Below are 13,944 nucleotides of genomic sequence, written 5' to 3' on the forward strand. Positions count from 1 at the left end.
CAACCAGTTAAAACAAACGGGATAACAAAAACGGCATTAATGCCTGGAGGTATGCTAGCACTCAGACTAACCAAGAAGAAATGAAATGGTTCCATACTGGCAACTAGGGGAAAAACGGTCAATGTATTTTCTCAACCACTGATGTTTTGCTCAGTCTGGACTTCAGAAAATGTTTTTTTCCTAAAGATGAGTGAGGGGATAAACAAAGAACAATGGTGGTATCAAAATCAATTCCATTTTAGTCTATGCCTTAGATATTAAGGCTTAGCAAATAATTTTTAGGCAAACACAAGCCTGAGAAAACAGACTCTCAAAATGACTAACTCAGATATTCTTTTCTAAAACAAAACTATATTTCAAGATTTATTACGCTAATTTTAAACAGGTATAAGAATGACAGAAAAATAAATGAAAAAGTTATTGTTGTTGAATGAAATAATTCAATTGAAAATTTTTCAGTTGAAATTTACTTTCCCTTTTTCTGAGAGACTGATGAATTTTTTTTGGCTTTAGTCACCAATTTTATTTGAGAATATGAGGAAGCGTGTTTTACTTCTGAACTGAACTCAAAACAAATCCTATAGACAGTCACAGTTTTCCCAGAACTCAAAATGCCTCATGTCTATAAGGCTTGTGCCAATATCTACAAGGATTTTAAATCAGTTTATTTAAGCACAGAATCCAGATTGATTTTCAGAAATTCACAAAACCTGACACTTTCTGCTCTTTGTGAAAGTTCTTGCAATACAGTACAGCAGAGTTAAAACTATAAATACAGTTATAGTTGCAACAGAATAAGTATTCAAAACTAAGGCCCTCTAAATATGTACAAAAGCCCTTAAGTCAACTCATTACTGATACAGTAAGTGACAACACTTGTGTTTGGCAGACAGTACAACTGGGAGTCCTGACAAATCTAATTAACAGCACATCAGGGGCACTTAGTTTATCCTTTACATACTGTGCCAATAGTGAGTGTATAATGAGAAAAGGAGCTTAAACATTAGTGGGACTTCACTAATTGGTCACCAAGTCCTGATTAAGCCAGGCTTCATATATAATTATTGCAGTTCAATGTCTGACACRCAAATGCATCCAAATTACATGTAGTGAAGATACTAATATTTTAAGATAAGCAWGTCATTCTTAAACTATGAAAATAAAAATAAACCTTTAAAAAGGAAAGAGACAATAGAAATTTACAACCATACTTTTCTTGAACTAGTCGCCATTTGTATACCCCTATTCCACATTATTCCAACCCTTTAAATTGTTCTCTTAAATAAAAAAAGTCCTTATCTATAAAATTCTTGAGACAACTGATATGCATTACAAACAGAAATCCACAAAAGCAAGTGCAGCCATACCCTTAAAAATGGTGAAAGTGATGACCTGAACTGTGGCTACTGGTTGCACGTGGAAACACATATCCCAACACACACATCCCATATATCCTAGCTTCCTCAAAATCCTACAAAGAAATGGTAGTTATCGCCCTATGCTGAAAATAGATAGACTCAGAGTATTTCAGAAGGAAGAAGGAAAGCCAAATCTCAGGCACCTCACAAAAATCAAATTTGCAAAAGCTCTGTGAGACTCAGTGGCAGCACTTCAAATATCTCAACTGGCTGGAGTACAGCACATGGAAAAAAAGGCAGTCTTTAAAGRCAGCAGGGCCAATGGGTATTTTTCTTTCTCAAGACAGAAGTGGATAAGAATTCTGCTAAGAATTCATTGCAAACTGGTAGATGTTGTCAGTAGTATCTTGCTTCTGCGTTGGTTAAGCTTGAAATTCAGCGGGAGCCAAACAATTGGAGCTCACAAATGTCCTTTTCCAAGATTCTGCCATGCCAGGTTCCTAGTTCTTTGCCCATTCTGCTGCATACCATTCTGCTTCATGCCTTTCTGCCCACATTTTGTAATTTCTGGATCAAGTCAGGGATCCACAACCTACACTGTAACTGCCAGAGACAGACAGGCACTCCAAAACACACTGCACAAATACTGCAATAAATGTCATTCTACATGTAAACAGCAGTCCCATTTTGAGACAATGCTGCATCCATACAGAGAGGCAACTGCAATAATACAACCTCAGTTATCAAGACAAGGGTAGACTTGCAAAGATGAAATTTCAAAACTTGCATCTATCAGCAGAACACAAAATATCACAAAACTGAATGACTAACAGCACATCTATCAACATCACATTTTTTACCTTAACTGGCTGGCCTGATTCCACGCCTTCAGCAAACAGCTGTGTAAGATATTGTACAGCACCATCTGAATTTGATGAATCGGGTGTATACAGCGTACTAGAAAGACTGCTCCCCTGACATCTTAGCAATGACCCCATGCAGGGAGTCCTTCCATTGTTCCCAGGAATTTATCTTGATTGGCAAAGGTCAAGGAATCTGAAGAATCCTGATGYCTGGGGTTGTTTTGCCACTATCTTTTTAATTCTTTTACCCCAGCAAAGAAGAATGACAAGATTCGGTGATATCATGAAGAAAGCAGTCCTCAACGGTAGCTGCTGTAAATATAGCAATCTAGATTCTTGTTTCACTTACTGAAGGACATTCATAAAACATAGTGGATACAGCTACATAATGTAGAGCTGTGCAGAGATAATGCAAACTATACTTACTATAGTTAATACCTACAATGAAAGTTTTACAGTATGCACTGTGAAGCTTCTTATCATCTTTTAGCAAACACTTTTATCATTAAAAGAAAAACACCAGATGCTTGAATAAAGAATTTATAACTTATCTAAAAAAAATCACTTTGGGAATAAAACAAATGCACATCAAGGCTCACAGTCTGAAATGTTTTTTTCCTCCAATCCTAACATTTTCAATCAGTTTCATATATAAGATTCCTGAAGTTTGACACAAACAAGAGAACCCAAATTTACTGGTAGCATACACCTGCTACAGATAATGGTAATTTAAACAGTAGAGCCTGAGTATCATTGTCCAAAATCATCTTAATACTATTCTTAAATAAAGTTATTAATGATGCTTTACTCCCTTCTGCCTCTGCATATCACTATCAGTGATATCAGCTTTTGCTGAAGAAAGACTATGAACACACTTATTTTATAATCTGTATTTTATCTCTATTCCTCCTGCTAAACTGAATGCAGACTGCATTCCCATGGCCACATTACCTGATATTCCAGAGTACAAAAAGATAAGATCAGCTTTACCCCACAGAAGATTGCCAATTTAGTGCAAAAACATGTAGATATGATGCAGTAGCTTGGTGTATGATTTTGCTGAAACAATAAATAAGAATGAGAAGAAACCTTACAAAGATTAATAAAACTTTCATAATTTAAGAAAAATTAAGAAAATATTTGTCTGGGAACTTAGCTTCTTCTTAAATTGAAAGAGAAAAGACTTTTTTGAAAGGTGTAAAGAATTATTGAAAAATATGCAAAACTATTTATGGCTCAGTATTTCTACCACATTTACTTTGACAAGTCAGGACTAAGCACACCTTTTCAAAAATGAAATCACATTCATTTTTATTATTTTTCTCCCTGGTCTTTCCTCATTTATGAGGGGGTTAGTTAGCTATACTGCATAATACTACATAACATTTTCAAAAAACACTTACTATCACAATACTATAAAACTTCTTAATCGTTGTTAAAATACAAATATGCAAACTTGCAGAATTAAAACAATTTAAATAGCTTGTTTTATTTTGCTCAAATTCAAACCCTCCTGTTTTAACTGAAACATCCTCACTGCATTGCAATGGGCTGCAAGTACAAAATCAATGAATGCAACTTGCAATACTTGCAATAATGCTGAATGTCAGTTTTGGTATCACTGAGCTAGATATTCCTTGAAGGAGTCCTCTCTCTATGACTACTCCTAAGAAACTGAGGTGATTATAATTTCCAGGATCTGAAAGAAGAAGTAGTACTTAATTATCTGCAGTCTTCAGGTTTTGACTGGCACTGGTTAGAGCCTTATTTTGATGTTTGCAAAGAAATGAGCACAGCCACTGAGCAAAACCAGATATCAAGTGCTGACTGAACTTTTAAGCCAGTGAAATTTCACTGGATTAGACCAAAGAAGGGAGAGTTGACATATGAATGCTTAAGACAGTCTATTTATTAACATACATTCCATGTGCTCATTATAATTTTTAAATTTCTATACTCTATCAGGCATCACAGGAGGCTGTCATTGTCAATTGTGAACTGTAACCAGAAGAGTACCTATAAAATATCTTACGGGACAATATCTTTAACAAAAACCCGATGTGAAACTGAAATTAGACAAAGAACTTGTTTCCCTGCAGCCTAACTGCACTTCCACTCTTCCATCTCCACTGTTACAGGTGCACAGAGGGTAATGTGGCTACCTAAATATCATTCCTATCTTTCAAGTTCTCTCACCTAATAATGAGAAAAGCAACATTGTCTCAATGTCAAAATATTTCATTGGCAAAACATTCCCCCCCCCCAAAATATGAAAAAAAAAAAGTAATAGACTTGGGGGGTGGGGGCAGGGGAAGAGTTGACCCATCAACTGTATAAGGCACAAAAAGGAACAAGAATTTTTTCATCCATTCTTTATGCTTAAGCAAATTTAAAATAGCTTAACAACTTAGGTTAAGTTCTTCACATAGTTCTTTACTAATTTTCTACTACAAACCAAGAAAAGAAACACTAAAATAAATACCAAAGATTCTTGGATAAGATGCTCATAAATTTTTTGCCAATAAGATGCTTCACATTTTACGGCAGGGCTTTCAGAAACCAGAAAGCCCCACACAAAACTTGGGAAATAATTCTGAATAGACTGAAGATGAATTTTCACCAAACAATGGAAGCTATTATCAATGCTTCCTATCAGACAAATTCTCTAAACTTCAAACACACTGATCTTCTTTAGAAAGAGGTGAATAAAAATAAGCAAGTCTAACATTTTCCAGCAGTATCATGGAAGCATATTTTAGGCACACATTGCTGTAGAACAGATAATAAAACATGAACTAGTATTTAGTAAGTGACACATAATATTAAATATTGCTACCAACAAAAACGATATTCAGGAAAGAAAACCCCACAAGTTCTGCACTAAATTTCCCGTCAAAAGCATCTGGTTCCCACTGTAAGCAAAGCAGTTGCATACCAGTCTGTCTGTAACTCCCTCTGCTGTTCCCTCTCTCTTCCTGAAAAGACTACAAAGCCTCAGCCCACCTATTTTTGCTAATACAGCCTCAGAAACCCATCCATTGTTCCTGGATCTCCTTTTCGCATCTCAGGACTAAGTAGGTCATGGCCACTGCCATGCTCCACTTCATCTTTGACTTCATTCTAAAAATCACAGGTCTGCCTGCCTTTCTCCAYTCACAAAAATCACAGGCCCTGAATCAGTTTACTCCTCGAAAACCAGCCTCCTGAGTTTTACTCCTTCCCCGTTTACACCAGTCCAAGACTTTGCAGTATATTCCTGAAATGAAGTTAGTAACTCAGTATGTTTGAGATTATTCCAGTTTTACCGGAGGGAGGGGGGGAGCAGACTTCAGAACGATTTGTATTTCTTTTTCAGAATGACGTCTACTCAGTCTTTCCCCATTCAAGGAGAAAAGTACATTTTCAGCACAGATTATCTGTTCCCAGTCCCCTACCTAACCTTTGTATGTAACAGTAACTGCAACTTGTCTCTAGTATTTTATATATTGACACGTTTAGCTAAGGTATTTTTAAAATATCACTTTTTTTGCTCCTGAAGGCATTATCCACAGTGCTGCTATGTTGAAATACCTAAAAACAGTCCGTTGACCTCTTCTTCCTGTAACTGCTCCTTATTGSTTTATCTATGGCAGATGGCTGCTTAAAGCAAGAATTCCACAAATAATTTACATGGAATTAACGGGAATCAATTAATTTGTGTAAAGATAGCTTACTGTGCTATACTGAGAGAGACAGAGAGAGAGAGGGGGGGGAAAAAAAAGCGTAAGCGATTAAATAAAACAGTCTAAATAAATTAGTCCCCAAAGCCTCCCATTATTAGCTGCCACTGTCTGAAATAGAATCTATTGCCAACTTTTGCAGTCTTAACTAATCTTACTGAAAGGTGGTAGTAAACTCCAATGTATTTATACCAGAAGAATTAACAACCTGAAGCAAAAAAACAACCCATCGCAGATTGGCCCATAGTAATATTTCTGCTGAAAAGCTCTTAAAAACTGTTGTACGTCTATAGTATTTGTTGTGACAATTACTTTCATGAAGAAAATAAAAAAAACAACAAGAAAACATTAACCTCTTCAACATTAACTAAAACTCTCTGTAAACTCTCAGTAATGTATAAACAGGAATAATTCAAACACAGTTTTAGTACAACATGAATTTGTTTTTTGTAACATGTTCCAGACCAGATACATGTACATGCATAGTGTATACACATTTAAAAACTAAGGTAATTTCCCCCCCTGCACCAGTGATTTGTTCTAACACACATGTAAATAAGACACGAGACCTACTATCTGCCAGCATATCTCCATTCCAAAGCAGTAACACCTTCCATGCCAGCGCCGCTGTTATTTTGAACGGACACTGTCTACTGTAACTGATGCTTTAGCTCTGTAGATTGATGCACACCAGGAACAAACAGGAGACTCTCAAATACATTTAATTCGTGCGCTAAGGCTGCAGTCAAGTTTATCAAACAAATAGCTTATGCTGAAAGGAGCTGTCTCACTTTTCCAACAGCTAGCATCATGCTACTTCTTGTGCAGCTCTGGGGAGCTAATGTTGCAGAAAACTAAATTGGATCTTGGTGTGATCAGAAAAGCAGCAGAGACAACAGGAGGGAGGAAGGCGGCTATGTACAGCCGGGACAGGGAGAGGTGTGCAGAAAGCGTACCTTTCGGTGGCTTCTTGCCACTGTGAAATCACAAAGGTTACAGACACACACGAAGCCTGCTTAGTGAACAAACAGAAACTCCCATGCTAAGTTAGAGCTCTCCGGTTTTAGAAATGAAACATATCCATGTTTAATTACTACATTATATCTTACAAACAAATATCGTTTAGAATCACCTTGTTAACACGAAGCCTGCTACAGAATCAAGCCAACTGTTTGTAACATTACCCTGCAACAGAGGTAAAAGACGTTGCTGTTCCAAGACAATGCAGCGAGATAAAAAGACGAAAGGGAAAAGATACGCTCTACCGAATGATTTCGACCTGTACCTACAGCTCCCAGCAGACATGCTGTTGTGACYGCAGCTACGCTGGATGAAGAAGTTGCCACCTCAGTTCATCTCCACTTGCTCATTACCTTCACATCTTCCGGCATAACTACATGTTTAGTCACTTCCTAACCCAGTTCTGTCAAAATGATTCCTGTTAGAAAATCTGTGTTTAAGCTCAACTCAGATTATTTTTGACAGAACTTGTTTAGCGGATGACTATAAATGCAAGTACCAGAAGATCTGAGAACATTGTAACCTTTAGTGCTAGGAGAAGAAATAGTGATGAGCAAGTAGAGACAGTTACCCCCTTTCCACGGTTATACTGCTGCCAGAGAAGCACACTAATCAACCAGATAGGTCCCATTTGTCAGCTTGCTTAATCAGTGAAAACTGTATATCAAGGCTGGCATCTTTAAATAAATAGATAAATAAGTAAATGTATACACTACTTATTTTACTGCTTGAAATTTCAGGTTTAGGTTAAATGTCCAGAAATTCAGTTCATTTGTTATGACTACCTGGAGTTCTGTTGTACTCTGAGAGTAACAAGTTGATGCTATTCAAAAAGAAATCCAAAAAAATGTGACACATCTGTGGAGTTAACGCATAAATACCCACCTCACCTTTCTATCTCAAATTATCAGAACTAACAAGACCTGCAAATTTTCTGAATTACTTTCTGTGTATTACTGAAGTGAACAAATTGCACCTGTGTTTTTCTCTTGTTACACGATAAAGAAAAACTACCACCAAAGGCAGAAACAAAGTATCAGCACTTATAACTCAACACTGACGGGAGCAGTACTTGCAATGTCAATCACCTTACCTTTTATTAACGGGCTTCTCATCCTTGTCATAGGGTCTTATGAACCATTTTCCAATTCTTACAAAGTTTTTATCCATCAAGCACCTAGAAAATAATTACAGCAACAATCACTAGTTACATCTGAAGATTTAATTAAAAGGAATCTTTGAAGACAATAAATTTGAGATTAAACAGCTGAATTTCCACCATATTGAAATCAACTTTGTAGCTTCTGGGTTCATAGTTCTATACACCTTTGCCACTTTATATTGTCCCACTATAGCCTTGGAAAAATCACTCATGGTGCTGTCAGCGATGCTGATCTTCACATATACATTCCCCCCCCACAGCCAACTCTGACAAAAATCTTTTCCTCTTTAAGCTATTCTTTGTGCTGAATGATCTGTTTTTCAAACCCCTTTTCTTGAATAAAGATGATTTATAGCTTACAAATTGAGGTTTACACAGAGAAAGCCTTTTCTATAGAGCATTTCTCTGAGACTTCATGGTAAAGAGTATGCATTCCTGTATGCTTGGCGTATAAATGATACAGTATAAACTTCTAATGGTATATGAATTACAGGAAATTATATTAACTAAAAATTAATAGTTAACAACTTTTCTTTTCACATGATCCATAGCTTGATTTCAAGTGTTAGAACTTACATAATTACTGTTTCCTCTTTCATAAAACCTCTCTTTAATGAAAATATTCTCACACCACTAAACTTAGGGCAATAAATTATCCATATTCTGTGGTCCCATTAGAGGTGCACAATTTCTTTAGGGAAGCAATAGGTCCTGTGGCTTTAAAAAAGCCGTGAGGACACATACAGTGATCAATAATCAATTTAGGCTGACAAGTTGAAGTAGTGTTTGAAGCCTTCCAAGCCCACCTGTACAGATGAATCAGACTAGTATCACATCCACACAATTTAAATGTTTCATACATTAAACAYGCAGTTGAACATACTTCCCAAAGGATCTTGTACAGAAATTTGTTATTAAAGCCTACTTTTTAGTAAGATACAAGCTGTTTTTCCTAAATTTTGAAAAACTGGTTGTTTGTTGCTAGTGGTTTCTATTACAACATGATTATGGATTACAAGCAATATTCGAGGTATGAAAAAGATCACAGAAGGTTAGGAGATTCCCAGTGTAACACAGCTTTCCCTGTTCGTTTCAGATCTAACCAGTATTTCATTTGTTGGGTGGAAAAACTATGCTTCTCCACTCTTCTGTTTTCCAACAGTTTATTTCTACAGTGGTTGCTAGAGAACAGCCAAAAAACCACATTAATCTTCTGGAAGAGTACATTCTGCAAAGCTTAGAAAAACTGCATGATCCATACTTCAAAAGCATACCTAGAACGGATAAACGGGAAGTGGATGAGACAATGTGGATACTAATATTTTCCTAGTTTTTCTGTATAAACTTGGCAGGGCTTTCCAAAGTTAAAGTTAGGCTGAAGAAAGTTCTACCAAAAGCACTTTCTCATGTAAAGCAAAAAGATTCCTGCTCAACTGGAATATATGGGAAGAAGGGATATTTCTGTTAGTTTGTTTTTGAGTTGGTTGCTATCAAGCTTATACCAATATCTTAAACTGAATTTGGAAGCTAAAACAGCAGACAACAAAACACACTGCTCTTGTGCTGATGAAAAAAAGCATGCTTTTGCTGCAAGAGTTTCCCCTAGAAAGAAATTGCTACCTAAGAAAGTCTTTTAGTGTCAGCACYCTTTATAAAGACAAAAGTCTGTAGTGTTTACATCAGATCCCCAAAGAAAATAATCTACACTAGCAAAAMATACTTTTATGCCACATCATCAGGTCTACATGATGGTAGGATCCTACCAGCATAGAAAAAACAACTGCCTCTAGCTAATTTCCCAGCAAAAAGTCGTCATGGGTAGTCTTGGCCTTAAAAATCAGCCACTCCCTCATATGTTAAACTAAATCTCAGGTTAACTAAGGTGTAATCCTATATGAACTGTAAAACGTGATCACAGAAGCATGGACCTCAGGGGTTCAGCTGAGCGAACAAGTAATGACAGATGTTTGCATTATTTTTGCTGTGCAATCACTCAATAGTAACCAGAACATTTAACAGTAATTTCTAACAATGACCTTGAGTAAAAAATGCTGGGCATAAACCCCCAAACGAGTAAACATTTAAAGGCAGTTATTTAATCATATGAAATTGGGACAAATTCTAACTCCTTGGCTCTTTTCTCTGCTTAAGGCTGAGTGTTATTTTCTTCCTAAGCAATACAGCTGCTTGAAAATTTCACCGAGCTCTTGTATTTCTGATTTTACTTTAAAAAAAAAAAGTGACTCGATGAGGGCATGCTAACGATTATGAAAGAGTACAGTGATATTTTCAGAATTAATTCCTCAGAACTTTTAACACCTTCTAAATGGTTTCTTCGTACTCTGACATTGGCACAACAGTCTCGACTCGGGAAATTTCTACTTAATTTAATTTACTGTCAATTAACACAGAGTTCTGATCACCGATTCAGGCGTTAAGAGAAAAAGAGAACATGAAGAACTAAACGCTGCCGCGCTTTCCTCCCGAGCCGTACTCCTCCCGCCAGCGCCGCGGGCTGCCCTGAGGGCAGCCGGGCTGCTGGCGGGTTCAGAGCCGGCCGGAACCGGCCGGAACCAGCTGCGACTGGTCGGTGGCAGCGGCCTGCAGCCCCACCCAGAACAGCCCCTCCCTCCGCCCCAGCCCCAGCCCCAGCCCAGCGCCAGCCGGCTGGTAACGCACAGACAAATCCTCAGGAACGAGGCCTCTGAACCGCTCTGAGAGACCAAACTGAGGGTTACGTCTACACGGGGTGTGGAAGTCGGCAGACTTCTGTCATTTGTCATAAAATAATTATGGCGTTACGGTAAGATTTGGCATGGCAAACAAAAAGCAATAAAAAAAAGAGATTGGAGGCTTTACAATAAGCTCAACTGCAATATTGTGGAAATCAGGTAGACAGACATTCAGTAAACTGTCATTAGATTCATAGAGTAGCCTCGACAACTACTTCATCAAAAAACTTATAAAATAAACGTCCTCTTGAAGGTGCGACTCCACAGTAGCTTATGTTAATTTAAAGCCAGGTTACTACAGGTTTTTCTGCCCCCTCCCCATATTTCCCCCCCTTCTCGCTGGCAGCACTAGGACTCCCAGGACCATGGAGCCARCCCCATGCCAAGCTATCAGCCTGCAGCCGGAGGAGCGACCCGAACCACCTCGGTGCCGCCTCAGCCTGGGCAGGAGCAGGAGCAGGGTGGGAACCTCACGTCCGAGGGCGGGAGGTCGAGGCTGTGGCAGGTCTTGGGTKGGTTGGAGGTGACGTGAAATCACACTCGAAAAAAAAACACCTGGTACTGTGCATCATCCAACTGCATTTCAAAGACTTTTGAAGGAAAAAGCTTAGAAGACTTTTCAATCAAAGCTGGACAGAACAATTTACCAACTCCGCCACCGATTTCAGTTCAATTATTTATTTTTAAAACAATTCGTCATTCACAAGCTTCAAAAGACCCAATGAATAACAGTATTCGCTAGTAGTCACATTTAAAAGCCAGCTGGCTGGGTATCACTGGTTAAGAAATACATGTGAAATATCTTTTTCATTTATGCATTGCAAACAAAAGAACTAAGTGAACATTCTAGACTGAGAATTTAATTCTTGTGTTTTTATTGCCTATTTTATTGCCTTGTATTTTTATTGTCTATTACCTAGGTAAAAATCCCCTAAAAAGACTGATGAAATAACAAATGGAAAGCGTAACAGCTTGTATCTCTCTACATGCAGGTAGCTGCCATTCAAACCTGACTTGCTAGCAGGTATGAGCAGCTAACTACTAGTCAAGGGCCAGTTACACTCATGGAAACATCGCCTCATGAACATAATGTAAATCTGATAACTAGTAAATCTAGAAGAGCTGAAATAAAAACAGAAAGAAGAGCTGAAATATAACACAGAAAGGTGGTGGTGACCTGGAGAACTATGGATGAAGAGAAGGAATAAAACGTAATAGTCCAAGATGCTAAGTCATACACTGGTGGGCTAGTAACAAAATAGCAAGCTTAAGAGTTGATAGCCTTTAAAGAAAAAGATCTAAGTGTATTAACTAATCACAGGATAACTATACAGTCAAGCCATATATATGATCAAGATGAAAGAAGGCAATACGAGGATACATTGGGCCAGAGAGACAGGAACAAATCCAGTCAAACTGTAATGTGGATCTAACTAAATGACTGGAAGAACAGAATTAAGATCTTTTAGTATTATCTGTTACGATACATACTTTTTAACCTCATCAGGGGGATTAGGGGTCAGATATAATTACTATCTCTAAGTACTCCAGGAAAGTAAAAACTTTAACATTTTTGAAACAGCTCCTCAACAAGAATGATGCAAGCAAAAAAATAAAATAAAATAAAAAGGAAAGACTTTGAGTGTTTCATTCATCTGCATAAGTTGACCACTTGACACGGTGCTTTATGATAAATTAGCATGTTCAATGACTTAAGAGATTCATCCCAATCCTTTGTTTCTTGCATTAAAGTTCTAACTCTAAAAAAAATTATTTTATGATCAAAAACAATACAAATGGTCTATACCTGTCATGCATTATTTTAAATATCAGAATGCAATATTTGAGTGCAAGAGTTTTTCTTACCTTTCCAGAAGATTATGAATTGCCTTGAAGAGCAGGGTCCTACACTCATAGGAAAGTCCATTCTCCCACAGTCCTTCTTCCACCACTACAAGAAAAACAAAACACAAAATGTCAACATGCCCAAAATAGGACAGTTCAGACATTTAAACTAAAGACAACTCCAACAGTTTGAATTTTCAACAATAGCATGTTTCATAAAATTATTTCAACTATCAGGTATATTACCAAAGTAAATTTGATCTTCAATCACTGAGGAAACCGACTTTGAATTTAAATGATAAAAAATAAGAAAAAACACACATCTGCAAAAGAAACAAGCACATCTGTAGATAATAAAGTATTCAAAATTAAAGCATGAATCAGAAATGTATTTGGGAGGGAGCGGGCAAGGTCCACTCATCACCATTCTTTTCCATCACTGCTGATCGAGCTTTTAAAACGTATCCCCAGATGTGGACAATCAGAAAAACCAGTAAATCATTAAAGATGTAAAATCAATTTACATAACTTAAAATTAACATTAAACAACTATCCCGAACCTCTCCCTGTCACACAAAATGGCTTAAAAGTATTTTAGAGTAACTTAAGTGAAGTTCCTCCAGTGTACTAACTGAAACTATTGCAATGAAAACACACATCAGTATGTTTTTTATTCTAAAATCAAAACAGAAAACTCAAAATCAGAACTGCAAAGAAAGTAAACAAAGCTATTCACTACACATGTGCTGCAAACGGTATTAAAGTATTAAAGTATAGCCACCACATGTGCAAAGAAGATGTGAGAACTTGGACTGCAGCATGAGCCAGCCACCTGCATGTGTATCGCAATGATACGCAACCCTCAAAAATACCCGCTGTCTTACCTCCGTTGCTGTTGGACTCTAAGCTACCAAGAGTAAAACCATTTTTTGGTTTGCCTATATACACGCTCCACCTCTCCTGGCTGCAACAAACATTTAATTGCAGGTGCAGAGTTATAAGAGATGATTAAATAATTTTTGTCAAGGAATAAGAATTTGTGAATTGACTAAGTTTCATCAGTTCAAGTCTGGAATAAGAGGAATACTCAGCAGACCTGTACAAATGCAGGGGGGAAAAAACAAAAACAAAAACTTAACACCCCTCCCCGGCCAATTTAGAGGCTGACGCCTTCCAACAGCATGCCTGTCAGGCAGACATCACTTAGTATAGTTTAAGTCACGTTTAAAGAAAAGCTTCTAAGGA

General features: G+C 37.4%; 1 protein-coding gene across 1 annotated transcript in view; it reads right to left on the reverse strand.

The window, feature by feature from the left end:
* Positions 1–13,944, reverse strand: part of MED13L (mediator complex subunit 13 like) — a 207,120-nt gene that overhangs the window by 92,923 nt on the left and 100,253 nt on the right. The window contains exons 3-4 of the mRNA XM_026075278.1: positions 12,721–12,805; positions 8,054–8,137 (exon numbers count right to left, since the gene is read on the reverse strand). Coding sequence (XP_025931063.1) covers positions 8,054–8,137; positions 12,721–12,805 — 169 coding nt within the window. The remainder of the gene's footprint in view (positions 1–8,053; positions 8,138–12,720; positions 12,806–13,944) is intronic.

This window comes from Apteryx rowi, unplaced genomic scaffold (genome assembly GCF_003343035.1).
Source record: "Apteryx rowi isolate R43461 unplaced genomic scaffold, aptRow1 scaffold_40, whole genome shotgun sequence".
Lineage (NCBI taxonomy): Eukaryota > Metazoa > Chordata > Aves > Apterygiformes > Apterygidae > Apteryx > Apteryx rowi.